Source organism: Chiloscyllium plagiosum, unplaced genomic scaffold, assembly GCF_037043375.1.
Source record: "Chiloscyllium plagiosum isolate Xiang-an unplaced genomic scaffold, Cpla_swu_hap1 HiC_scaffold_4, whole genome shotgun sequence".
Lineage (NCBI taxonomy): Eukaryota > Metazoa > Chordata > Chondrichthyes > Orectolobiformes > Hemiscylliidae > Chiloscyllium > Chiloscyllium plagiosum.
This window is the reverse complement of record NW_028270142.1, coordinates 139403548-139430848: the sequence shown is the minus strand read 5'-3', so window position 1 is coordinate 139430848 and position 27301 is coordinate 139403548. Positions and strand designations below refer to the sequence as shown.

At 41.2% G+C, this 27301-nt stretch overlaps 1 protein-coding gene across 4 annotated transcripts in view; it reads left to right on the top strand.

The window, feature by feature from the left end:
- Nucleotides 1–27301, top strand: part of vps13b (vacuolar protein sorting 13 homolog B) — a 977967-nt gene that overhangs the window by 182755 nt on the left and 767911 nt on the right. For all 4 annotated transcript variants that reach the window (XR_015757055.1, XM_043687669.2, XM_043687667.2 and 1 more), the window contains exons 14-16: nt 523–692; nt 5573–5767; nt 25020–25144. Coding sequence is in view for 3 of the 4 variants with exons in the window: in XM_043687669.2 (XP_043543604.2) it covers nt 523–692; nt 5573–5767; nt 25020–25144 (490 nt within the window). In the remaining variant the exon portion in view is untranslated. The remainder of the gene's footprint in view (nt 1–522; nt 693–5572; nt 5768–25019; nt 25145–27301) is intronic.

The window sequence follows — 27301 nt, the reverse complement described above, 5'->3', positions numbered from 1 at the left end:
AGTTTCCTCATTTCCCCTCCCCCCACCTTGTCTCAGTCAAATCCATCGACCTAGCACCGCCTTCCTAACCTGCAATCTTCTTCCTGACCTCTCCACCCCCACCCCAGTCTGACCTATCACCCTCACCTTGACCTCTTTCCACCTATTGCATTTCCAACGCCCCTCCCCCAAGTCCCTCCTCCCTACCTTTTATCTTAGCCTGCTGGACACACTTTCCTCATTCCTGAAGAAGGGCTTATGCCCGAAACATCGATTCTCCTGTTCCCTGAATGCTGCCTGACCTGCTGTGCTGTTCCAGCAACACATTTTCAGCTCTGATCTCCAGCATCTGTAGACCTCACTCTCTCCTCGTTATATAACAGACACAAATGTAAGATGCTAATCTATTACTATTCCAATAGTCATGTCTCATTAAGTTTGTTATCATTCTGTCAATATTGTGTTTGCTTTCCAAACTACCTCCAGTTCTTCTAATAGTAACAATTATATTTAAGCTGACATTATTCCTTTGAAATCTTTCAGAAACTGTGGATGAGAAGAGAACAATGCCAAGCCAAGAAGAATTGGCTGCTTTAGAAGAGTATATTCCAACAAGATTAACTTGTATAACTGTTTTAAAAACAACAATTACAATTACTCTTGCTGAATTCAACCTGCTGGACAACCTACTTCCAATAATTTTAGGTGAAAAGGTAAAAAGCCATTTACATAAATTAATAAATCTATGTAGAAAGGAAAAGGATTTCTTTTAGATATGACATTTCAATTGGATTTCTTCAGATTGTTTGCCAATTAGGGACAACTTTAATTGTCCTTTTTTACATTTTTTAACTACCTCTACATTTGTAGTAGTATAAAATTAGTATAATTTTATACAATTATATAAAATGTTAGTATAAAATTAAAATAGTGACTTTGGAAAGGCCTGTGACAGAGCACAGCCTTCTGTGGGCAACAAGGTTGATCATGTTACTGCTGGGTTCTGGAATGGACTAAACTGCTGCAGATAATGAAAGTTGATAGTGTATGAACATTAGGAATATATGAACATTGGAGATAGGCATGGGTATAGATAATTTGGCCCCTTGTGTCAATTAGCTCAGGACTGAATTTTTTTACCTCAACCATTTTCTTGCACCATCCTTGTATCCTTTGGTGTCTTTGGTATGGAGAAGCCGTTGATCCCTATCTTCAACATGCTCAGTGACTGTTCTCCCATAGCCTTCTGCATTCATTAATTAGAACAATTCATTACCTGAGTGAAGAAATTCTCCTCATCTCAGTCCTAAATAGTCTATGATTCTGTTCCTTGACATTCCTGATGAAGGGCTTATGCCTGAAACACCAGCTCTCCTGCTCCTTGGATGCTGCCTGACCTGCTGTGCTTTTTCAGCAATACACTTTTCGATTCTGTTCTCAAGGAGAGCCAGGGAAAATATCCTCTTTAGGCAAGCAAGAAGTTTGGAAATTTCAGTGATATCATATTGCATTCTTCTAAACTATTAGAGAATACATTTCCAGTCACCAACTATTACCTCATATGTTAAAGGGAGTAATCTAGTGAAACTTTGTTATATTTCCTCTTTGCCAAGTATATCCTTCTTTAAGTAAGGAGACCAGAACTACACATAGTATTCCAGGTGTGGTCTCACTAGGGCTCTACAGTTGTAGCAAGACACTTTTAGTTCTGTGCTGAACTCCTCTTGCACAAAAGGCCAACGTACCATTTCCTTCCTAACTTGTCCGACCTGCAAATTAACTTTTCGTGTCCAACAATCCATTTAGCTGTCGATTCTCACTCACTCACCATTTAAGGAAGGCTCAGCATTTGTGTTTACCCTACCAAAGTGAATAATTTCACATTTTTTGTACCATGTTCCATCTATTTTCTTGCCCACTAATTAACTCTACAATTCCCCCAAAGTGCTTTGTTTCCTCCTCACAACTCTCATTCCATCTAGTTTTGTGTTTTCAGTATATTTGAAAATATTACATTTGTTTGTCATGTCTAAATCATTATGTTGAGTGTGGATAACTTGGGTCCAATCTAAGAATGATCCATTTATTCCTATTCTGTTTTCTGTTCATTGATAAATCCTCAATCCAGGTCAATATATTGCCTGTAAAACCATGAGCTCTAGTTTTGTTTAATAACTTCTTCTATGGGAATTTATCAAAAGCCTTCTGGAATCCAAATACTCCTCATCCGTTTGGCCTCCGTTTGGTGCCTCCTAATTGTGCACTCAGAAAATTCCAACAGGTTTTTTATACACAATTTCCCTTTTCTAAATCCATGTCCACACTTGGTGAGCAAACTTTATTTTCCAAGTGATCAGAATCACATTCTTTTTCATAGATTCTAGCATTTTTCCACTGCTGATGCCAGGCTAATATGTCTTTATCATAGAATCATAGAATTCCTGCATTGAGCCTGCTCTGATCCTCCGAAGAGCAAGGCACTAAGACCCTGCCTCCTGCCCTATCCCCGTAATCCTGCATTTACTATGGTCATTTCACCTAGCCTGCAATCTTTGGATTGTGGAAGGAAGCCGGAGCACCAGTAGAAACCCATGTGGGGAGAATGTGCAAACTCCACACAGACAGTCACCCAAGGCTGGAGTTGAATCTCGGTCCCTAACGCTGACAGGCAGTAGTGCTAACCACTGTGCCACCCATTCCCTGTTTTCTCCCTCCCTACTTAAATTAAATAATGGGTATATTTGCTACCTTCCAATATGCAGGAACCATTTCTGAATCCCTGGAATTTTGGAAGGTGACCGCCAACCAGATCTTTCCTCTACAGGCACCTCTATCAACACTCAGGAATGCAGCTAATCAGGTCCAGGCCATTTATCAAGATGCAATTCCATTACTTTCTCCAGTATTACTTTTTTTTTGAACAAATACTAATTTATTTCAGTTCTTCATTCTTGCTAGTCTGTTCTTTTACATTCCTAGGAGGTTTTTTTTGTAGGTTCCTCCATGAAGGTGGGTGCAAACGTATTTGCTTAGTTTATCTGCCGTTTCCTTATTTCATAATCTCCTTTCTGTGCCTGTAATGGGCCAACATTTGTCTTGTGTAATCTTTTCCCTTTCATATATTGTACCTATAGAAAATTTTACAGCCATTTTTTACTGTTTCCTAGTGGTTTACATATTACCTTCCATTTTCTCCTGCCTTCTCAGTTGTTTTAGTCGTCCTTTTTTGATTTCTAAACTGCTCCAATTCCCAGTTTTATTACTTTGGTAAATTCATAAGTAGTATTAGATCAAAGGAATTCTTGTTAGCCATGGATAGATTGCTTTGTCCTTTTGGTTTTTGTGCCTCAAAGGAGTGTATATTTTGTTTTCAAGCGTGCATTAATTCTTTAAAACTAGATTTTAGTTATCTACCATGATACGTTTTAATGTGGTTTCTCAATATATTACAGCCAACTTGCCTCTCATACCTTTGTAGTTTTCTTTTTTAGATTTAAGCCACTAGTTTTGAACTGAACTGTATCACTTTGAAACAAAATGGATTGGATTTTCAGAGGTGTGGCAGTCTCATTGCCACTTGGACCGATCTTTTTTTATGAAATAAGGGAGCTCCATGTTTCTGACGGCTCCTTAAGAAGTGCGGAGCCATGCTTCCATTCTGTCAGTTCTTTTATAGTGCAGTACTGTTGGAGGTAGGCCAACTGTGTCCCTTTAACAGCATTTAATTGCCATATGCTGAAATGTCATGGTCCTGAGTGTTGATTTGATAGCTGCTGTCAGATTGTAAGTACATAAGGTAAATGCAATAGAACATGGAACAGTACAGCACAGAACAGGCCCTTCAGCCCACGATGTTGTGCCGACCACTGATCCTCATGTATGCATCCTCCCATTTCTGTGACCATATGCACGTCCAGTGGTCTCTTAAATGTCCCCAATGACCTTGCTTCCACAACTGCTGCTGGCAACGCATTCCATGCTCTCTCAACTCTCTGTGTAAAGAACCCGCCTCTGACATCCCCTCTATACTTTCCTCCAACCAGTTTAAAACTATGACCCCTCGTGTCATTTCTGTCCTGGGAAATAGTCTCTGGCTATTGACTCTATCTATGCCTCTCATTATCTTGTATACCTCAATTAGGTCCCCTCTCCTCCTCCTTTTCTCCAATGAAAAAAGTCCGAGCTCAGTCAACCTCTCTTTGTAAGATAACCCCTCCAGTCGAGGCAGCATCCTGGTAAACCTCCTGTGAATCCTCTCCAAAGCATCCACATCTTTCCTATAATAGGGCGACCAGAACTGGATGCAGTATTCCAAGTGTGGTCTAACCAAAGTTTTATAGACAAGATCTCACTGCTCTTAAACTCAATCCCCCTGTTAATGAAAGCCAAAACACCATATGCTTTCTTAACAACCCTGTCTACTTGGGTGGCCATTGTAAGGGATCTATGTACCTGCACACCAAGATCCCTCTGTTCCTCGACACTGCAAGAATCCTATCCTTAATCCTGTACTCAGCTTTCAAAGACGACCTTCCAAAATGCATCACCTCGCATTTATCCAGGTAGAACTCCATCTGCCACCTCTCAGCCCATCTCTGCATCCTGTCAATGTCCCGCTACAGCCTACAACTGTCCCGCTGCAGCCTACAATGTTAGAGTGCCATGTGCGGGGCGAGGGGGGATGTACGTAGGGTGCTCTAGGGCAAGTGGTAGGGTGCCATGGTAGCATGCCAGGTGAGTAGTGATATCGTACTAGGTTAGTAGGGTATCAAATGGGAAGAGGGTTAGGATTCCAAGGGTAGGATATTAGATGAGTCTGGTTTGGGAACCAGCTGGGTAAATGCCAGCTGGACAGGGTGCCAGGTTAAAGGTGGAAGTGGAGCCAGGTACATGATGCAGCATTTAGGGTGCTTGGGAGAAATTGGGTCTGGTGGGATTAGGGAGTGAGTGTGTTCTGTCTGGGGCAGTCATGTCCAATGAGGAGGGAGGGGTGTCATGATGGTTCCAGTGTGATGGTTGATTTGGGGAGGGGTCTTGATTTGCATATTGTAGACTTCATTTTGTCTACACGGGAAGTGTTTCATTGCTTAACTGTGAAGACATGCAGCAAACTGCTGTCTTTGCTGCAAGTGCACTTCCTCTGACAGGCATCAACAGGAGCTTTGTAAAATGATTATTTAGCTAATTTAGGAATACAGAGACCAGTTTCACATAGAATTACATAATATGTTCGGTAAAGAAACAGACCAACTGATTTGTAAAGGGGCTAACGCTTCATGTGAACATCCTCCCACCCTCTGTATAATCCTATCAGCATATCTCCCATCAGCTTTCCCACTTGTGTTTGTGGCAATGAGCTCCATATTCGAATGACTCTCCAAGTCAAGAAATTTCTCCTGACTTTCTTACTGGCTCCCATCTTCTTATTTGTTATTTTCATATTTATGGTCCCTAACTTTGGACTAAATCACAAGGACCTTACTGCTTCGTGGGCTGATGATCAGCTTAAGCAGGACTGCATATAATCTCTCATGGTCTGCATGTGTCACTATTTGAAATATTATCTTAAAAAAAAATTATTTTGTTCTTCTAGAACTCCATGTCTTATGTAAGTGCACCACATTTTCATCCATTGCGACCTCTACCTGCCTTGAGAATACAAGTGGACAAGGGCAGTTTGGAACATTCTGTGCCAATGTATGCTGGGCAACTTGTACCTGCTGTCAGCAGCCTTAATCAACCATCTGATAACTTGCTGCACAACTGCTATGCACACTGTTATGTTAAGGTAAGGTATTATACAGCATTTTTCTCAAATTCATTCAGTTTCGCGGTGCTTACTTTCATGATTAGATTAGGTGAGGGCAGGAATAGGAGGATAGGGCAGATGAATGCATGGCTGAGGAGCTGGTGTATGGGAGAAGGATTCACATTTTTGGATCATTGGAATCTCTTTTGGGATAGAAGTGACCTGTCCAAGAAGGGTGGATTGCACCTAAATTTGAAGGGGACTAATACACTGGCAGGGAAATTTGCTAGAACTGCTTGGGAGGATTTAAACTAGTAAGGTGGGACCCAGGGAGATAGTGAGGAAAGAGATCAATCTGAGACGGGTACAGTTGAGAACAGACCTGAGTCAAACAGTCAAAGCAGGCAGGGACAAGGGAGGACAAATAAATTAAACTGCATTTATTTCAATGCAAGGGGCCTAACAGGGAAGGCAGATTAACTCAGGGCATGGTTAGGAACATGGGACTGGGATATCATAGCAATTATGGAAACATGGCTCAGGAATGGGCAGGACTGGCAGCTGAATGTTCCAGGATACAAATGCTACAGGAAGGATAGAAAGGGAGGCAAGAGAGGAGGGGGAGTGGCATTTTTGATAAGGGATAGCATTACGGCTATGCTGAGGGAGGATATTCCTGGAAATACATCCAGGGAAGTTATTCCTGGAAATACATCCAGGGAAGTTATTTGGGTGGAACTGAGAAATAAGAAAGGGATGATCACCTTATTGGAAAAGGATAGACCAGATCTAAAAGTTGAAGTTCTAACTTGGAGAAAGGCCAATTTTGACGGTATTAGGCAAGAACTTTTGAAAGCTGATTAGAGGCAGATGTTCGCAGGTAAAGGGATGGCTGGAAAATAGGAAGCCATCAGAAATGAGATAACAAGAATCCAGAGAAAGCATATTCCTGTCAGGGTGAAAGGGAAGGCTTGTAGGTATAGGGACTGCTGGATGACTAAAGAAATTGAGGGTTTGGTTAAGAAAAAGAAGGAAGCATATGTCAGGTATAGACAGGATAGATCTAGTGAATCCTGAGAAGAGTATAAAGAAAGAAGGAATATACTTGAGAGAAATCAGGAGGGCAAAAAGGGGACATGAGATAGCTTTGGCAAATAGAATTAAGGAGAATCCAAAGTGTTTTTACAAATATATTAAGGACAAAAGGGTAACTAGGGAGAGAATAGGGCCCCTCAAAGATTAGCAAGGTGGCCTTTGTGTGGAGCCACAGAAAATGGGGGAGATACTAAATGAATATTTTGCATCAGTATTTATTATGGAAGATATAGACTGTAGGGAAATAGATGGTGACACCTTGCAAAATGTCCAGATTACAGAGGAGGAAGTGCTGGATGTCTTGAAATTGTTAAAGGTGGATAAATCCCCAGGACCTGATCAGGTGTATCCGAGAATGCTGTGGAAAGCTAGAGAAGTGATTGCTGGGCCTCTTGTTGAGGTATTTGTATCATCGATAGTCACAGGTGAGGTGTCAGAAGACTGGAGGTTGGCAAATGTGGTGCCACTGTTTAAGGAGGGTGGTAAGGACAAGCCAGGGAACTATAGACCGGTGAGCCTGACCTCGGTGGTGGGCAAGTTGTTGGAGGTACATCCTGAGGGACAGGATGCACATGTATTTGGAAAGGGAAAGAACTGATTCGGGCTAGTCAACATGGCTTTATGGGTGGGAAATCATGTCTCACAAACTTGATTGAGTTTTTTGAAGAAGTAACAAAGAAGATTGAGGGCAGAGCAGTAGATGTGATCTATATTTAGATTACATTACAGTGTGGAAACAGGCCCTTCGGCCCAACAAGTCCACACCGACCCGCCAAAGCGCAAGCCACCCATATCCCTACATTTACCCCTTACCTAACACTACGGGCAATTTAGCATGGCCAATTCACCTTACCTGCACATCTTTGTGACTGTGGGAGGAAACCGGAGCACCTGGAGGAAACCCACACAGACACGGGGACAACGAGCAAACTCCACACAGTCAGTCGCCTGAGGCGGGAAATGAACCCGGGTTTCCGGCGCTGTGAGGCAGCAGTGCTAGCCACTGTGCCACCGTGCCGCCCACATATGGACTTTAGTAAGGCGTTCTACAAGGTTCTACCAGGACAGAACCCCACTGGTCCTCACCTACCACCCCACCAACCTCCATGTACAGTGTATCATCTGCCGTCATTTCTGCCACCTCCAAACGGAACCCACCACCCGGGATATATTCCCTCCCCCTCCCCGAACTGCGTTCCGAAAAGACCACTCCCTCTGTGACTCCCTCGTCAGGTCCACACCCCCCCACCAACCCAATCTCCACTCCCGCCACCTTCCCCTGCAATCGCAAGAAATGCAAAACTTACGCCCACACCTCCTCCCTTACTTCCCTCCAAGGCCCCAAGAGATACTTCCATATCCGTCACAAATTCACCTGCACCTCCACACACATCATTTATTGCATCCGCTGCACCCGATGTGGCCTCCTCTATATTGGGGAGACAGGCCGCCTACTTGTGGAACGTTTCAGAGAACACCTCTGGGACACCTGGACCAACCAACCCAATCACCCCGTGGCTCAACACTTCAACTTCCCCTCCCACTCCACCAAGGATATGTAGGTCCTTGGACTCTTCCATCGCCAGACCATGGCAACACGACGGTTGGAGGAAGAGCACCTCATCTTCTGCCTAGGAACCCTCCAACCACAAGGGATGAACTCCGATTTCTCCAGTTTCCTCATTTCCCCTTTCCCCACCTTGTCTCAGTTCAAATCTCTCGGCACCGCCTTTCTAACCTGCAATCTTCTTCCTGACCTCTCCGCCCCCACCCCACTCCGGCCTATCACCCTCACCTTGACCTCCTTCCACCTATCGCATTTCCAACGCCCCTCCCCAAGTCCCTCCTCCCTACCTTTTATCTTGGCCCACTGGACACACTTTCCTCATTCCTTAAGAAGGGCTCATGCCCGAAACGTCGATTCTCCTGTTCCTTGGATGCTGCCTGAACTGCTGCGCTTTTCCAGCAACACATTTTCAGTTCTACAAGGTTCCCCATAGGAGACTGATTAGCAAGGTTAGATCTCATGGAATACAGGGAGAACTAGCCATTTGGATACAGAACTGGCTCAAAGGTAGAAGACAGAGGGTGGTTGTGGAAGATTGTTGTTCAGACTGGAGGCCTGTGATCAGTGGAGTGCCACAAGAATCGGTGCTGGGCCCTCTACTTGTTGTCATTTACATAAATGATTTGGATGTGAGCAAAAGAGGTACAGTTAGTAAATTTTCAGATGACACCAAAATTGGAGGTGTAGTAGACAGCGAAGAGGGTTACAACAGGATTACAACAGGATTACAACAGGATCTGGACCAGATGGGCCAATGGGCTGAGAAGTGGCAGATGGAGTTTAATTCCGATAAATGCAAGGTGCTGCATTTTGGGAAAGCAAATCTTAGCAGGACTTATACACTTAATGGTAAGGTCCTAGGGAGTGTTGCTGAACAAATAGACCTTGGAGTGCAGGTTCATAGCTCCTTGAAAGTGGAGTCGCAGGTAGATAGGATAGTGAAAAAGGCATTTGGTATGCTTTCCTTTATTGGTCAGAGTATTGAGTACAGGAGTTGGGAGGTCATGTTGCGGCTGTACATGACATTGGTTAGGCCACTGTTGGAATATTTGTGCAATTCTGGTCTCCTTCCTATCGGAAAGATGTTGTGAAACTTGAAAGGGTTCAGAAAAGATTTACAAAGATGTGAGCTATAGGGAGAGGCTGAACAGGCTGGGGCTGTATTCCCTGGAACGTCGGAGGCTGAGGGGTGACCTTATAGAAGTTTGCAAAATTATGAGGGGCATGGATAGGATAAATAGACAAAGTCTTTTCCCTGGGGTGGGAGAGTCCAGAACTAGAGGGCATAGGTTTAGGGTGAGAGGGGAAAGATATAAAAGAGACCTAAGGGGCAACTTTTTCGCGCAGAGGGTGGTACGTGTATGGAATGAGCTGCCAGAGGATGTGGTAGAGGCTGGTACAATTTCAACATTTAAGAGGCATTTGGAAGGGTATAAGAATAGGAAGGGTTTGGAGGGATATGGGGCAGGTGCTGGCAGGTGGAACTAGATTAGGTTGGGATATCTGGTCGGCATGGACGGGTTGGACCAAAGGGTCTGTTTCCATGCTGTTCATCTCTTTTCCTCTATTAGATTACGTACAATACAGAAACGGGCCCTTTGGCCCAACACGTCCACACTGACCCTCCGAATAGCAACCCACCCAGAACCATTCCCCTACATGTACCCCATCACCTAACACTACAGACAATTTACAATGGCCAGTTCACTTAACCTGCACATCTTTGGACTGTGGGTGGAAACCGGAGCACCTGCAGGAAACCCACGCAGACATGGGGAGAATGTGCAAACTCCACACAGACAGTTGCACGAGGCGGGAATTGAACCCGGGCCTCTGGCGCTGTGAGGCAACAGTGCTAACCGATGCAAATCCATTTTTTCTGAGTGCTTTCAGATAAAGAGTTAAAGCTATTGGCTTTAGCTGTGTGTTATACTGTAACATTTGGTTAAAAATGGAACTTTTTTGCAGAAGCATGGAATGTTTACCGCACAGCAGGATTCTATTTGGCCTGTTAGTTCTGTGCCGGAGTTATTCCTGTTCCCTGCCTTTTCCCCAAAGCCAAGCAAACCTTTTCTCTTTAGACTGTTTAGAAAGTAATTGAAATGGTACTGAGATCTTCTAACTTATGAAGAGGGAGTACAAAAACAAGGAAGTCATAGAGGACCTCTAAAAGACTGAATTGGCCTCAGCTGGAGAGCTGTGCCCAATTTTGGGTACCACACTCTGAAAGGATGTGAAGACATGATGAACTATGCAGAAACAAAATGCAAAAGTTATGACAGTATAGAAGGAGGCCATTTGGCCTGTCGTGTCTGCACTGCCTCATTAAATGAGGATCATTGCCTCAAGGTAATCTCCTGCTTTTTACCTATTTCCTTGCACATTTTTCTCTTCCTCCATTATTTCTTTTAATTAGTTCATAGGATGTGGACATTGTTGGCTAGGTCAGCATTTATTACCATCCTAATTACTCCAGGTACTGATGAGTTTCCTTCTTGAATCTCTAAAGTGCATGGGGGTAATTACATCCATAGTGTCTTTAAGAAGGGACTTCCAGGGTTTGGACCCAGCAACAGTGCAGGAATTGTGGTCAAGTTCCAAGTCAAGCTTGGCTTGGAAAGGAATTTAACTGTGGTGGTGCACCCATGCAAAATAAATTCTCCTAATCTCTGCCTTAAATGGGCGACCCCTGATTTTTTAAATGAAAGTTCTTATTTCTCCTGCACGAGGGCACTTCATCTCCATATTTACCCTGTGAGGACACCTCAGGATCTTAAATGTTTCAATCAAGTTGCCTCTTCTCTTCTAAACTGCAGAGGATGCAAGCCCCTCATAAGCTATACATTTCCAGCTATTAATTTAGTGAACCTTCTCTGCACTGCTCCCAAACATTTATATCCTTTCTTGTATAAAGAGACTAATACTGTAGACTATATTCTAAATGTAGTCTCATAATTTCCTGTATAGCTGAAACATAACCTACTTACTTTTATTTTCAATTCCCCTTGCAATAAAGGATACTATTCCATTAGCTTCTCAAACTATTTGCTGTAATTACCTCTTGCATTCTATGCGCTGGAGCAGCCAGTTCCCTTTGCATCTCAGAGCTCTGAAATCTTTCACTCTTTAGATAATATGATTCATGTTTATCCTTCCTACCAAATGGACGATTCCACACATTCCCATGTTTCGCTTAATTTGCTAAATCTTCATCCACTTTTTAAAGCTATCTATATCCCTTTGAAGCATCTGATGCCTTCACAGTTTAATTTTCTATCTCTTTTTTTGTCCTCAGCAAATTTAACAATCATGCTTTAATCCAAGTCACTTACATAAATTGTGAAAATTGGGTTCCCAACATTGATCCCTGTGGCATACTACTTATGACACGGTGGGCCTGCACGGTGGCTCACTGCTTAGCACTGCTGCCTCACAGCGCTAGGGACCCGGGTTCAATACCCGCCTCGGGCAACTGTCTGTGTGGAGTTTGCACATTCTCCTCATGTCTGCGTGGGTTTCCTCCGGTTTCCTTCCACAGTCCAAAGATGTGCTAAAATTGCCCATAGTGTTAGGTGCCCCATAGTGTTAGGTGCATTAGTCAGAGGGAAATGGGTCTGGGTGGCTTGCTCTTCGGAGGATCGGTGTGGACTTGTTGGGCCGAAAGGCCTGTTTCCACACTGTAGGGAATCTAATCTAATCTAATCATACAAATCTTATACCTACTCTCCTTAACTAACCAATCTTCTATTCATGCCAGTACATTACCCCATAAATATTGAGATTTTATTTTCTCAAATAATCTTTATATACACCTTGTCAAAAGCATTCTGGTAGTCTGACTGCAATCCATCCATAGTTCCATTTATTCTTAAATAAAAACGCTTTACTGTAGTCCCAAGTGATCTTAGGACTGTTAGGGGGAGAGATAATTAGTGGTGAGTTTACCCTGAGGGTCACTGTGCCTCAGGTGAGGGATGAGATTAAGAGGACAGGACCTTCATGGTAACCTCAGCTCGTGTGGGAATTCAGAGAACAAGAGACTGAATCCCATGATGGAAGATGGTGAAAAATGAATTTAATAAAAATTGGGAATAGAAATCTAGCCTGGTGGCACCTCGTAACCCTATGTCAATTGTCATCAAAACTCATCTGTTTCCCTCATGCCTTTGAAGGAAAGGGATCTGCCATCCTTACCTGGTCTGGCTTACAGATGGCTTCAGATTCACAGCAATGTGGTTGATTCTTAACTGTGCTCTGAGCAATTGGGAATGGGCAATAAATGCTGGCCTGTCTACCAACGCTTCCATCCCATGAGTAAATATATAAAAGCTCTGGCACCTGGCCGTCAACACAGCCTTCTGAACTCTTGCAACTCGCTGCAGCGAACAGTAAATCCTCTCACTGTATTGTTTCCTACAACCACTACATTCCTTTTGTTTGCTCCCATTGGAATGGCTTCCTATATCTCGATGCCGTAGCCAGGTAGCTCATCTGTCCAGCAGCCCTTACTCTTTTCAAAGCAAACTGAAAGAACTTGAAAGCTGTTTGACAATGTCAAGACTGAGTTTCCTATATTCCTGATGTCTCTGCATGCTTACCTGCTTCACTTTTCCCCGATCACTAACCAAATCGGAAGACCAGTCAGTGTGAAAGATAAGGCTGAAACTTTTGCAATAATCTTTAACCAGAAGTGCTGAGTAGATGATCTATTTTGATATCAAGAAACAGTTGGAGGCACTGGATACTGCAAAGGCTTTGGGCCCTGAAAACATTCCAGCAACAATATTGAGGACTTGTCACACCCCTAGCCTGGCTGTCCAGTACAGCTGCAAGATCTGTCCGACAGTGCGGAAAATTACCCGGGTATGTCCTATACGCAAAATACAGGACAAATCCAAACTGGGCAATTCCTGCCCCATCAGTCTACTCTCGATCATCAGGAATGTGATAGAAGGTGTCATTAACAGTATAATCAAAGCAGCACCTGCTCAGTGATACCTAGTTTGGGTTCCACCAGGGCCACTCAGCTCTGACCTCATTACAGTCTTGGTTCAAAAAAGGGCAAGAGAGCTAAATTCCAGAGGTGAGGTGAGAGTGACAGCCGTTGACATCAAGGCTGCATTCAACGGTATGTGGCATCAAAAAGCCTCAGCAAAGTGGGAGTCAGTGGGAATCGGGGCAAATACTCCGTTGGTTGGAGTCATATCTGGCACATAGGAAAATGGTTCTGGATGTTGGCGATCAGTCATCTCAGCTCCAGTATAACCCTGCAGGAGTTTAAGGTAGTTTTCTGAGCCCAGCCATCTTCAGCTGCTTCATTAATGATCTTCCTTCATCATGATGTCAGAAGTGGGGATGTTTGCTAACAATTGCACAATATTCAACACCATTATGACTCAGATACTGAAGCAGTCCCATGTTCAAATGCAACAAAATCTGTTCAATATCCAGGCTTGGGCTGACAAGTGGCAAGAAAGTCACAAAACCAGGCAATGGTCACCTCCAATAAGAGACAATCTGATCACCATCCCATGATATTGAATGATGTTATCACCACTGAATCTGCCACTATTAACATCCTGGGGCTTATCATTGACCAGAAACTCAACTGGACTCGCAATATAAATACAGTGGCTACAAGAACAGGTCAGAGGCTAGGAACAGTGAAGTGAGTTACTGGATTAGTGGTGCTGGAAGAGCACAGCAGTTCAGGCAGCATCCAAGGAGCAGTAAAATCGATGTTTCTAGCTTTATTCCTGATGAAGGGCTTTTGCCCGAAACGTCGATTTTACTGCTCCTTGGATTCTGCCTGAACTGCTGTGCTCTTCCAGCACCACTAATCCAGAATCTGGTTTCCAGCATCTGCAGTCATTGTTTTTACCGGAGTGAGTTACTCACCACCTGACTCGCCAAAGCCTGTCCACTATCTACAAGGCATAAATCAGGACTGTGATGGAAATCTCCCCACTTGCCTGGATGGGTGCAGCTCCAACAACATAATACTGTCCAAGTCAAAGCTTCTGACTCAATTGGCACCACATCCACAAGTTTCCAGTCCCTCCACTCAGTAACAGCAGTGAGTATTATGTACAAGATTGACTTCATAATTCGCAAGAGATCCTTAGACAGCACCTTCCAAACCCATGACCACTTCGATCTAGAAGCACAAGGGCAGATAAATGGGAACACCACTGACAAAGTATCCCTCCTAACCATACACTATCCTGATTTGGAAATATATCACCATTACGCTGGGTAAAAATCCTAGATCTTCCTGCAGGGCATGGACTACAGCAATTCCAGAAAGCAGCTCGCTACCATCTTCTCAAGGGCAACAAGGGACAGGCAGTAAATGCTGGTCAGCGACACCAGTGTCCCTTGAGAGAATAGAGAAAAACCTATCCAAAAGAATGTGACTGAAATAAGGTGTCCAGGTAACTTTCCTCATTCTTGGTGTGTCGTTGCCCCTATAGTTTGGCCTTAAGGTTGTAAACTCAGAGCCAGAGATGCTCAAAGTGCAAACAGATGTAAATGGATCGCATCAGCATCCAAGAGAAGAATTGTGTTCTATAACTTCAACATCTCACCTGCTCTGCTATCTTTATTGTGTCTTAATGAAGTAATAATTACATAATTTGATTTAATCTAATAAATTCCTTCTTCTCGCTACCATCTTGTGTACTAAATTAAATATTAGAATCTGGTAAAATTTACCACTTATGATTGAGATAAATATTAAATGAATTTCTGTTTCTTCCATTCTTACAGAACTTGTTAAAAATTATAATTGAGATGATTATAATTTTATAAAAATAAAATAATTTCTTTCAGCATTTTGTACACAGTACCTAACAGCAGTTAATCACTAACAAATCAATCCTCAACTTTCCTGTGACACTATTTAATTTTCTTTAAACAAATCAGCATGTTTATACCCCTCCAATGTGTTCTCACACAGGTCTGCCTTTCTTCCAGAAGGCAATTGTTGCACCTTTTAAAATTTTCTTCAGGGTTTCACCTTACCGTCCCTTACAGTACTACACAACTCAGTAATAAAACAGACCTTGACCAATTCAAGTAAAACATTGAAGCACAAGCTATTGATAGTTGGATAAAATGTTACCGAAGGACGACTTCTCTCATTTTACCTAGACACCTCTGTCCTAGGATCTTGTTCCTTTTCTAGGATTTTGGATCTACTTTTAGTGACAAAGGCTGTTTTGTATCTGTGATTATTTGTATGTGCTACAGAGTGAAGCACAGAGAACTTGTTCTGATTCCAAGTTTCACACCCTGCACTGCTTTGAACCAATTTTCTGTTTGCTTATGTTTATGCTCACTTTTTCTTGGTGCTCTGCCAACAGTCTTTTTGCTTGTTTGATATGGAAAAGAGAGGAAATTGTATAATAGTCTCTTTTGACCTCATGTCAGTATTCAGTCTATGTTCTGACAGACACGTTTGACTATAGTGAGGTATTTTAGGAAGAAACAAAGAAAAGTCCCCCTTGGGGGGACTTACTACAAAAATGACTTTGTTGGGGGTTTTGGGCGTGGACAGTAGCCTTTATTATAAGAAAAACAAAGAACTCCAGATGTTGGAAATCTGAGAGAACCTCCAGACATTTCTGGAGAAATGGCAGTATGTGTGGAGAGAAAGCAGAGTTAACATTTCAGGTTCAGTGACTCTTCTTTAGAGCTTCAAGTACTTGGCTTTGTTGGAACACTTGGATACAGTAGTATAATTGCATCATATGCATTACCTGTATTTTGTAATAATGACAAATTATTTGGCTCATTTTCTCTGAGCATGAAGGAAATGCCTTTGTCTCCTGGTTTTTCCTCCAATTGTTTTGACCTTATGCTTATGTTTTGAAAGTGGTAATTCATACAGTGGGTTTGTGAAACAGGTGTTACTGCAATGAGCAACTTGTCATTCCCTGTTTTAGTGGTTATTGCTGTCCATGCTCCACGAGTAAAGTATAGTAAAAGGAGTTGCTTTTTCCAGACTCCAAATTCTTGGCTTTACAAATGGCAGTCGAGAGTACAATAGCAAGAAAGTAATTCTAAACATTTATGAATTGCTTCTTCATCTCCAACTTGGGTTGGTTGGTCTCCTCCCATTTGAAAATGATTATCGGCATTCAGTGAATAAATCCATTACAAATGGTTGTCTTCAAATGGCCTGTTTATTGGTTGTGGTTGAGAGGGTTAATTCTTAATTGGCAGGTTCTGCCACAAGTATTTCGTGTTAAACCAACAAATATCGTTGTGGGTTGATTTTGTTGTTGCTGCCTGTTGGCTGACCATGGTAGCCTACCACCACACTAGGTCAGATATTGTGCCCTTCAATGCATCAAGAAAAGCTGGAGCATTGTGTATAGTTTTGGGCATCACCCTTTCAAAAAATAGTCAAGATCTTGGAGTGCAGAGGAATGAGGGAGGAGGGATTTCAGTATGTAGAGAGTTATTCTTGAAACAACTCTAAGGCCGATATCCTATCACCAAGTCACCCTTTATTCATAACACATGACACTGACCCAGCTAGTTCAGAGCTGCTCCTAGACTGAGCAGAACCCTTAAACACCTGTTTTCATCTGTCAGCCAGGACTTTCTGATTGGACCAGGTTAACAGCCCCAGTCAGGGAACTCATACTGTATAAGATCCACCTGGTTGACCTCATTCTCGTTACCACAGTTCTCTTTTCAATTTTAACATTTAATACAGGTATTGAAGGTCATAAAGGGTTCAGATAGATAAATATGGAGAAACATTTTCCAGTGCTATAAAGGTCTATAACCGCTCTGATTTTAGGCAAGAGACCAGAGATAAGGTGAGGCATATTTATTTTATGCAGTTAGTTTTTATGGTCGGCGATGCATTTCCTGAAAGTGTCGTGAAAGCCATGTAAAAGTGAACTTTCAAAAGGGCATTGAGTAAGTACTTGCAGCGAAATAATTTTCAGGGTTACGGAGAAAGGGTAAGGCGTGTTGGGTTAAATGGTCTCTGTGCTTTCATGTTTTATAAACCTTTGAAATTTGCAATTGTTACTTTTCTAAGTTTTCAAAGAATAATTTCAGTTAGCCTTTATGTACAATGTTGTTTTTGATGTATATGTTATTAGTTTTTTTAACTTGAATAATTCAGTGGGGATTCTGATGCTAGATTTGCCAAACCTGCAGTTTTCATTGTACACGTGCAAGCAATTGCATTTTTGAGTTAGAGCCCAATGGGAATTGTGACCAAGTTTCAGGAAATACTTGAAAGTGGGTTTTTTATGTTTGTTTTCCAACTTTTCTTTCTGTGTCACAAAGGTATCAGATGTGATAAGTATACTAGCAAATTGCCCATTTAATGTTCTATCCTTTTAACCTAAAAGGTTTGACTAAAAGCTAAATTGTTACTGTATAGGATTAAGGAAGGTAATTATAATTTCAATCCTTTAGCTGTCGACTTCCCAATTACTGTCAATTATTTTGAGATTAAAAACTTTATCCTACTTAAATCTTCAAATTATTGCATCATAGTTTAAACACATTTTGACCAGATACTTCCACAAATAGTTATTCATGGAAAGTGAGCACTTTTGCTGCTCTTGTTTTGAATTTGAGGAGAGGGAAGTACTCCATGTTCACTGAGACATGTGCATCTTTCATTGGGTGTGGGAATGATCCAGATTGGAATGTGTTTCTATTGGTTAATGTTTTAAATATTTTTGGCTCATGTAATTGTTGGTTACGTTTGACAGGACCAGCTGAAAAGACTTGTTAAATCTGACCCTTCTGAGGGAGCTGAATTAATAACAGGACAGATACAATGATTGAGTGAATGTGTTTTATTCTGTGTGGAAGTTGAAGCTATGGTACTAAAGTGAAAGCTGTTTTAAACTGTTTCTCTGATGGTCAGTGCTCAGTTGAGAAGCTAAAATATTAAAAGAATTTACTAAAATAGGCAAAAGATTGAAGTGCAGGCAGTACTTTTTTATTGCAGAGGAGTACAGGAGATGAGGTTTTGTGGCACAGAGGTAGTGTAACTTCCTCTGGGTCGGACTACCAAATTCAAGTCACATACCAAGACTTGTTGGCTGTTCTAGCATAGCCAAGCAGGTTCATTGTCAGTCTGCAAATTCATCTTAATATGTTTTGCAGATAGGAAGTGCTGGAAAGTTTCCTGGCTTGCTGTCCTGCAAAAGTCACTGCAATACTTTGCCTGTAAGCATGAACCAATTAAATAGAAGTCCATGGCCCAATTCTTGGAAATGAATTGGAGCAGACAGACATATGATATACAAAACAGAAATAGACCATTTAGCCCAACTAGGCCATGTATGCTCCACATGGGCCTACTGTCATCTCTCCTCATCTATAAATGTTACATAACCTCCTCTCTTCTGCCTTATACACATCTAGTCTTAATCATCGTGTGCTAGCCATCTGAATTAAATTGTGGATAGGGACTTTAGGTTTTCAAGTGCAAAAGGATTACTGTTGTTGATATTTCCCTTTCTGCATTATAGGAACAAGCAACTTTGGTTGATCTTACTCAGAATGTACATGAAAATTTGCATTTTGGAACCATGATGAGACCAATTCATGTGAGCCCCCCTTTAAAACTGCCTTGCAAAAATCAATTCTGTTCAACCTCACCGTAATCTCTCCCACCTGAAAATTTCTAACCAACCTTAAACAAATCTAGTTGAACCTGAGGGATAAGTCAGAAAGAATAGTGGTGGTGGAATAATCCTGTAATTCCAGGATCCTATAAGGAGACCATCTTAACTTCTTTGCCACACTTTCCATGCATCTTCCTTCCTTACATAAACCACTTTGCCCATGTAATAATAGATATTTGATGATTTTGATCCAGAGTACACTTGTCACAAGCACTGTCATGGCTGAACTTCTCAAATCTATACACACCCTCTATGTCGTTGATCATCAGTCAGCAATGAGGAACAAACACTCTGGTCAATATAAAGGGACATGGAAGGCACACTGGATTAGTATTGATCATTTACTGCAGTAGGAGAGAAATTTCCTCAATTGTTTTTCATTGCGTCATTTGATTTTGGACAGGGTAGGAAAAATATTGATCAAACATAGAGAATGATGGAGAAACTCAGCAGGTCTGGCAGCATCTGTGGAGCAGAAATCAATTTTATGTTTCGTGTTCGGTATGACTCCTCTTCAGAACTGAAAGGTTTTGGAAAATTTATTTTATATACTTTAGGCATAGATTGGAGGAAAACTAAGCCAGATGATGTAGAGACCTGGTGCAAAGGACAAAGGAGTTGTCAATTGTGGTGAAAGAGAAAATAATGTAAATTGGTTGTAAATTAAAGGTGAATGAATCCTCTCTACCAAGAGCAAAGTAAACAAGACACCAACAAAGCATGATTGTGTGGAAAATTAAGTGTTGTTCTTTGCGCTTTCATTGTGCTTTATTGAAAAATTACAGAAGGCCCAGGACAGACATATTAACACGAGAGCAAGGTGGTTCATTGAAATAGCAAGCAACTGGCAGATCGGGTCATTCCTACGAACAGACTCCTAATGGTTCCTGTTATCAACTTTTCTTTCTCTTCAGCTCACCATTCTCCATGCTTTGACTGTAGCTGCTCTTCTCTCTCCCTGGGCTATTCCTTTCCCCCCGGGAGACAGTGAGGTCTGCAGATGCTGGAGATCAGAGCTGAGAACATGTTGCTGGAAAAATACAGCAGGCCAGGCAGCATCCGAGGAGTAGGAAAGTCGACGTTTTGAGTCGGACCCCTCCCTCATTCCTGATGAAGGGCTCCGGCCCGAAATGTCAACTTTCCTGCTTCTCGGATGCTAGCTGACCTGTGCTTTTCCAGCAACAAACTCTCTACTCATTTGCCTCCCCATCAGCCCCTACCTTCAACATATATACCATCTTTTCCTAGCTACTATAAGTTTTGAAGAAGGCTTACTGGACCTAAAATGTTAACTCTGCTTTCTGCCCACATGCTGCATTTCTCCAACAATTTCTTTTTCTGTGACAGAGTGAAGGTGTTCTACAAAGTATGGAGTCTGCATTTGACAATTAAAGGAGACTGCATTATGAGCTGTGAATGTAATAGGCTAGGTACAAGTAAAGTGCTGCTTCGCCTGGAAGGAGTGTTTGGGCTTTTGACAGTGAGGAGGGAGATTGTGAATGTGCAAGTGTTGCACTTCTGCGATTGCATGGGGAGCTGCCATGGAGGAGTGTTCGGAGTAATAGAGGAGTAGAGCAGAGTGTCATAGAGGGAACAATCCCTGTGGAATGCTGATAGTGGAGGAGAGGACGAAAATGTGTTTGGTGGTGATGTCCTGCTGGTGGTAATGGATGTGGAGACTAGTATAGTGAGAACAAAGGATATGGGGAACCCATTTATCAATCTGGGAAGGATAGGTAGTGGTGAAGGCAGAATTCAGGATATGGGGCAGACATGGCTGAAGACTCTGTCAACCTCAGTAGTTGGAGGGGGTGTGGTGCCTCAGTGGAGGGAAAAGAAGAGGACTTGGAACAATATTGCCACTCTTTCACTATCATTGGATCAAAATTCTGCTCTTCCCGTCCTAACAACAGAGTGGGTGCACTGATAAAAATGAACTGGAGCAGTCCAAAAAAATGGCTCATGACCAATTCTCTGGGAGCAAGAACTCTTGCTGTGAAGTACTTGGTTTTATCATGGAACCTTGTACTTTGTTTGCTTAAAGTGAGTTGAATTGAACACACGTTCTTCTTGATTTGAAATCATTCCATTTATATGAAAGAGCAGTTTTTGAGTCGATAGCTCTATAGGTGGAAAAGATCTCTATAGCCCATCTGCAGCTAGTTTAGACTCCCTGCGGGCACCTTTCCTTTGTACTGTGTTCTCCGATATACAACAGAGTACAAAGTGAAGACGTTAGATGTTTGAAAAGCTTTTCTGTATAAGTTTACGTTGCTTTTTTTGGAACTTGTGCAAGTACAGAGTAGAAAAGTAGTTGCAAACAAGGAAACATTCACAGCAACCCATTGTAGTATTGGTTTACAGTGTTTCTCTTAAAATATTCCTGAATTTTTTTACAGGTCAGTCTGGAAGGATTAGAGAGCAAGGGATTGACAAGGCATGGAGGGTTGGAGATAGCCAGTTTATAATGGTCATGGTGAATATGGGTGAGTTTGGTTTGAAGAGACCGGTTTTGTGGTGATGTAAACAAAACTGGAAGATTGGTTAAACTTTGGCTGGATTGAGGAATCTCCAGCGTTTACCTTACCATGAAATTCAATTTGAGGATTATAGGTTATCTGGTTAGTAAAGGGAAAAAGAATAAACCCAACAACTGACAGTATGTGAGTATCCCCGCTAGGGATAGGCAATACCAAGTTTACCAGTAGTCGCTCACAAATAAACACTCAGCTTTTGTCATTATACAGCATCTGTAAGACCTTTGTATAGGAAAGCTTGCTTGAATTTTGTTTTATTCCAATGAAAGGTGAAATTAAAGTGATATTTTCAGAAACCATATATACTTATGAAATAAAATACTTTGACCTGCCAACTTGCAGACTGTCCTGCTTGATCCTTCCCAACCCTTCCCTTTACAGCTTCTTTTGTTCCTGTGCTTACTTACTCCTTTTTGCTACCCCTCTTGCTTACCCTTCCTCCCCATGGAAAAGGGAAGTGGCAAGCAAAAACGAGTTGGAGATAGGATAGTCTGGTCAGAAGGTCGAAACGTGTGTGAGGGTTGGGAAGCTGGATGAGTGATGAGTAGGAGCGCCAGCAAACAAGATCAGGGATAGGTGTTTTTGGCAAATAGTTGCCAAATATAAAGAGTTAACGGAATGGTATTTACAGGAATGTAGGGATGTCAATTATTTTAACTTAGAAGATAACATCAACATCAGCAAAATGAAGGAGCTTTTCGTTGACTTCAGGAAGTGGAGTGGAAGGCATGCCCTTGTCTGTATTAATGGTGCTGAAGTGGAGATAGTTGAGAGCACCAAGTTCCTGGGAGTGATGATCACCAACATTGGTCCACCCACATTCATGCAACAGTCAAGAGAGCACAACAACGTCTCTACTTCCTCAGCATTACGGAAATTCGGCATGTCCATAATAATTCTTACCAATTTTTATCGATGCATCACAGCGTGGTAATGACAACTGCTCTTCCCAAGACCGCAAGAAACTACAGAGAGGAGTGAACACAGTCCAGTCCAACATGCAAACCAGTCTTTCTTCCAACCACTGACTCCATCTATACTTCCTGTTGCCCCAGGAAAACAACCAACATAATGAAGACCCCTCCCACTCCCCGGTTATATTCTTTGCCACCCTTTTTCGTCAGGCAGAAGGTATAAAAGTTTGAATAAATATACAATCAGATTAAAGAACCGATGTTTTCCTGCTATTTTTAAATGGACCACTCAAATGTAAATGATGTTCTCTCGTTTTCTCTCGCTCTCGCTCTCGCTCGCTCTCGCTCTCGCTCTCGCTCTCGCTCTCGCTCTCGCTCTCGCTCTCTCTCTCGCTCTCTTGCTCTCTCGCGCTCTCGCTCTCTCTCGCTCTCTCTCGCTCTCTCTCTCCCTTTATGGCTGTAACACACTATTCTGCTACCCTGATGCACTCTGTATGGTACAATCTGCCTGTATGGCACGCAAAAGAACACTTCTCACTATATCTCAGTACATGTGACAACAACAAATCAAAACTATCAGACTGATTGTTGGAAAAATCCATCTGGTTCACTAATGTCCTTTCAGGAAGGAAACTGTTAACCTTACCTGGTCCGGCCTACATGTCATTCCAGATCCACAGTAATAAGGTCGACTCTTAACTACCCTCTGGCCAATTAGGATGGATGCAATAAATGCTGCTTTGCCAGCGGCGCCCTAATCCCATGAATGAATAAAGGAAAAAAAAAAGCTGCTTGTTGAGAAGAGTCTAACATTGTGCCATTGCTTCCTGATTTGATGTCTTATCATAAAGGCTATAGACCAAGTCTCTGTATTCTTGTACATTCTTGGTGACTATTTTTACATGCAGCATTAATAAAAGGAAGTCCTAGTATCAAGGAGATCACAAAACTGCAGCAAAAGAACTGTATCGCAGCTTGGCATTCAGGGATGTACTGAAATCATGTATTGTACATGGTCTGACTATTTGTCCTGAAATTAGATTCAAAGAATTGTAACCTCGCTTTGTGGTTTGGGAGTTTTTGTTTATATTTAAATATTTGTAATTGTTGTTTCAAGCATACACAATGCTAATCTATCAAGCTAGCCTGCACCAAGTTGTGTTAACATAAAAGCTATTGTGGAATTTGTAGCCCATTGCCCTTCTGCCCATAGTGCTATTATTATGATACAAACTTCTTGAAATTATAAAATTGTTACAGCCAGGCACCGATATGATTCATTGCTGCTGTATTTATTTGGATGAGAAGATTTCAATTTCAACCTTGTTCATTCATGAAGAGAATTAAAATCTATTTCTGCTTGATTGGAAAATGTGATGGAGAAGTTGTTAGTAATTATCAAAAATAGTTATAAGAAGCAGCATTGCTATGTTAGGATTCAGTAAAACAATTTTAACTGTTGGGCTTAACTCATTCTCTCATTAGTGTACACAGGTAATGTCTTCAGTGCGTTTGAGCTATTGGGGACTTTAAACACCCAAGCAAGAAGAATGTTCCTTTTTATTTTCAGGCATTGACATTCTTTGCAAATTCTTTTTCCCTATATGAGAAACCTGATCTTTTACAGTAAAGCAACTTTTGGATGATTAGATTGTTTAATAAGTCCCAGCTGAAGTTTAATGCACTGAAATACAATTGTGGAGGTACAGCTGGAATGTCTCGAATATGTCTTAATTGCTTTTTCTCAAATTACAACAAATGCAGATAGCTTTCTGAGCCTATATTAGAAACCTTGTACTCACAATTTCACAAATTTACGTCAATCAAAATGGAAATCAAAGCAAAGTAGTCAAAATTTCTGAAGTTTCCATCAAGTAATACTTTTCTCTTTGTCTTTGACATGACAAAAATGATACCACTTCGCAGGCATAATATTACTGGTAATTGAAACAAAGATTTAAAATTATTTTTGATAAGTCCTATGAAGTTGCTGGGCTGCAGATAAAATTGTTCAAAGCCAGGCATTCTTGGGGAAAAAAAAGTCTAATTTAATCAAAAGGTTATCGTTGGCAGCACAATCATAATTTATTTTGATTTCTTCATTAATTGAGGCATGTGCACTTCTTGCCTTGTCTCATATGATACTGATCCTAATTTTGGATTAATTTGGAATAACGAGAGAACTTTGGAATTTTGTTCCTGTCCCTAATTTATGTCATCCATATTTGTCTGAATCACATCTACCTCAGTTATATGATTATTAAAAACAATTGCATTTTGAATTAACAAGAGACAAAAAGAATAATAAAGCATTTTTTTAAATGTTAAACTTTGTTTAAGGGTCATGACTTTGAGAAGTTAGTCGAACTAGGTGATGATGCAATGATAGGGACAAGTGTTTAGTGTGTTCATTGTAAAGAAAATTGAAGTTGACATGTTTCATCCTGTCTTCATTAAAACTTTTCTTGTTATGTAGTTTTTGATCCTCTCTCCTTTTTGTTATTGCAGATATTTGGTTTCCAGGCAGGCCTGACCTCCTTGGATAGTGAAAGATCATTCTGTCCTCCTGCCCCGGTCATTCCTCCTTTCAGCACAGCCTTTTATGGCAAATTACTTAGACTTCCATCATACTGGTGAGTTGACAGCCATTCAGAATGTGCCAGAGGCTGTTCATTTTACTGTACTATTAGATTGGCCACATGCACTGACATTATTGTATTCATTTGCATTTTCAATGAATAGTTGGCAAATGAAATAAACAAATGGCAAAGTCACTATTTTAATAAATTAGTAAATGTGTTTTTAAATTCATTGGCATTCACTTGGGAATGCTGCCTGAAGTGTTTTCATCAACATGAATTGGAATGTATATGCACTACACATGTCACTGATATTTTATTAGATCTTAATCATCATCTACAGAGTAGAAACTTGCTGTATGCAATCATGCACTGTTCAGAAAAGAAAATTGCTTCAGTAATATACAGACCATGTCCATCTCCAACACAGCTTGTTGTGTTCTTCAATTCAGCTTTTAAGTACAGGAAGTTTTGGTATAATGCACATTTTGTCAACGCAAATTGGCAATAATGTGATTGAACTGTGGACATTGTTTGGATAACGTGAACTTTTTACTGAATAGGTATAGTGATTTTCTATAGCGGTTTTCCAGAGCATGATTTACGATAGCATGGGGTTGCAGAGGAATGCAACTGTCGAGTTGTAACAGAACAACCTGTACAGAGTTTACCTGTACTAATGAAATGATTATACAAAGATTGTTGCTGAAATATTTACTTGTGAATGAGTGGTCTGCCTTCCTTCATTTCATTTTTCAAGTAAGTCTGTTCTTAATGAAGAGTGCTTTTCGTGGCTCTGTGGAAGTGTAGAAGACGATAGAAATGATAACACAAATGCCCTTAACATGACCTATTTCAGCCAATTTGGTCTGTTTGGGTAGATTCAAAATGAAACCTGAGGAGCTGTGCCATTCCAATCAGGGATTTTGGTCAAGAGTGAAGAACTTTACAGGCTTTTGTGGAATGCATTAAAGAAACTTTGCAAGTATCCAGCGCTTTGCTCAAAAGTCCATTGATTTTGTCCAGGTGCATCTACTTTCCAGCTGGGTAGCACTGGGGAGTAGCAATGAAGAATGACCTCATGATCTCGAGTTCACTCATGACTCCCCTTCTTCCACTATGGCTGAGTTCAACTCGTGTAGGTCAAATCAGTAATTTAACCAAGGGGAATTTCCTGGACTGTACAGTGTTTAACCACAGCTAGTTGCTTTTTAGCCATTTTAACCCACTTCGCCATCTGTGTAGTTTCAAAACTTGTTTTCCAGTGAAATCTTGGGTTTCCTAAAATTCTAGTTTTTTTTCAATTGCCGCTGTTCAGGTTTGCCAGGGAATCTCCAGCAGTGTTGACCATAATGTATTTAAAAGCCATGTTTTATTTTAATAAGAATGAAAGCATTATATTATGTAATGAACAATATTCATTTATGTAATGCCAAGGTATATCTATGTGCAGCTGATCTCTGAAAGGCCATAATGGATAATTGCTTTGAGAATAATCGTTTGATTTTCATCTCTGCATGACCTTCTCTTGATAGGTACGAAGTAGTAGAAGGATTGGCAGGCAAATTCTTTTTTCGATTCATTCACAAGTTGTGGGCATTGCTAGGACAGGCTTTATTGTCTGTCCTTACTCGCCCTGGAGAAGATGATCTTCTAGCGTAAACACACTTTCTGTGACTGAAACCAGCATATCACCTACTCTGAGTGAATTTAAGTAACTCTTTGGCTACATAGAATTTAGAACTCGAGTTGAGCTCTGCTCACCAGGATTGTCTGGAGTGGGTGGCCCTCAAACATTTCTGACTCAGGCAGGAATGTCACCAGTATGCCAGATGCCCACTCCTTAATTAGAGGGTGGTGCTTCTTATTGAGAAGAGCTGTTAATTATTGGATTTCTGTTTTTATAATTTAAAGATTGTTTTCATGTGTATCAAAGTACAACATCTGAAATGTGATAGGTTCAGAATACTTACATACTCTGTCACATACTTAGAGATGCTCACTCACACTCACTCTCACTATGTTTTGTTTTAATAATTAAAGGTTGCATGAACTATTGGTAATTTAGTAAAATTGAATTTGGATTTGAATCTATAAGAACCAAAGTGCTTTACTGAAGAATGAATAATGTTTATATTTTAAGTGTTTACAGTTATGTTAGCTACAAGATTTCTGGATTTATTCTACCATTAAAAACACAATATTTAATTG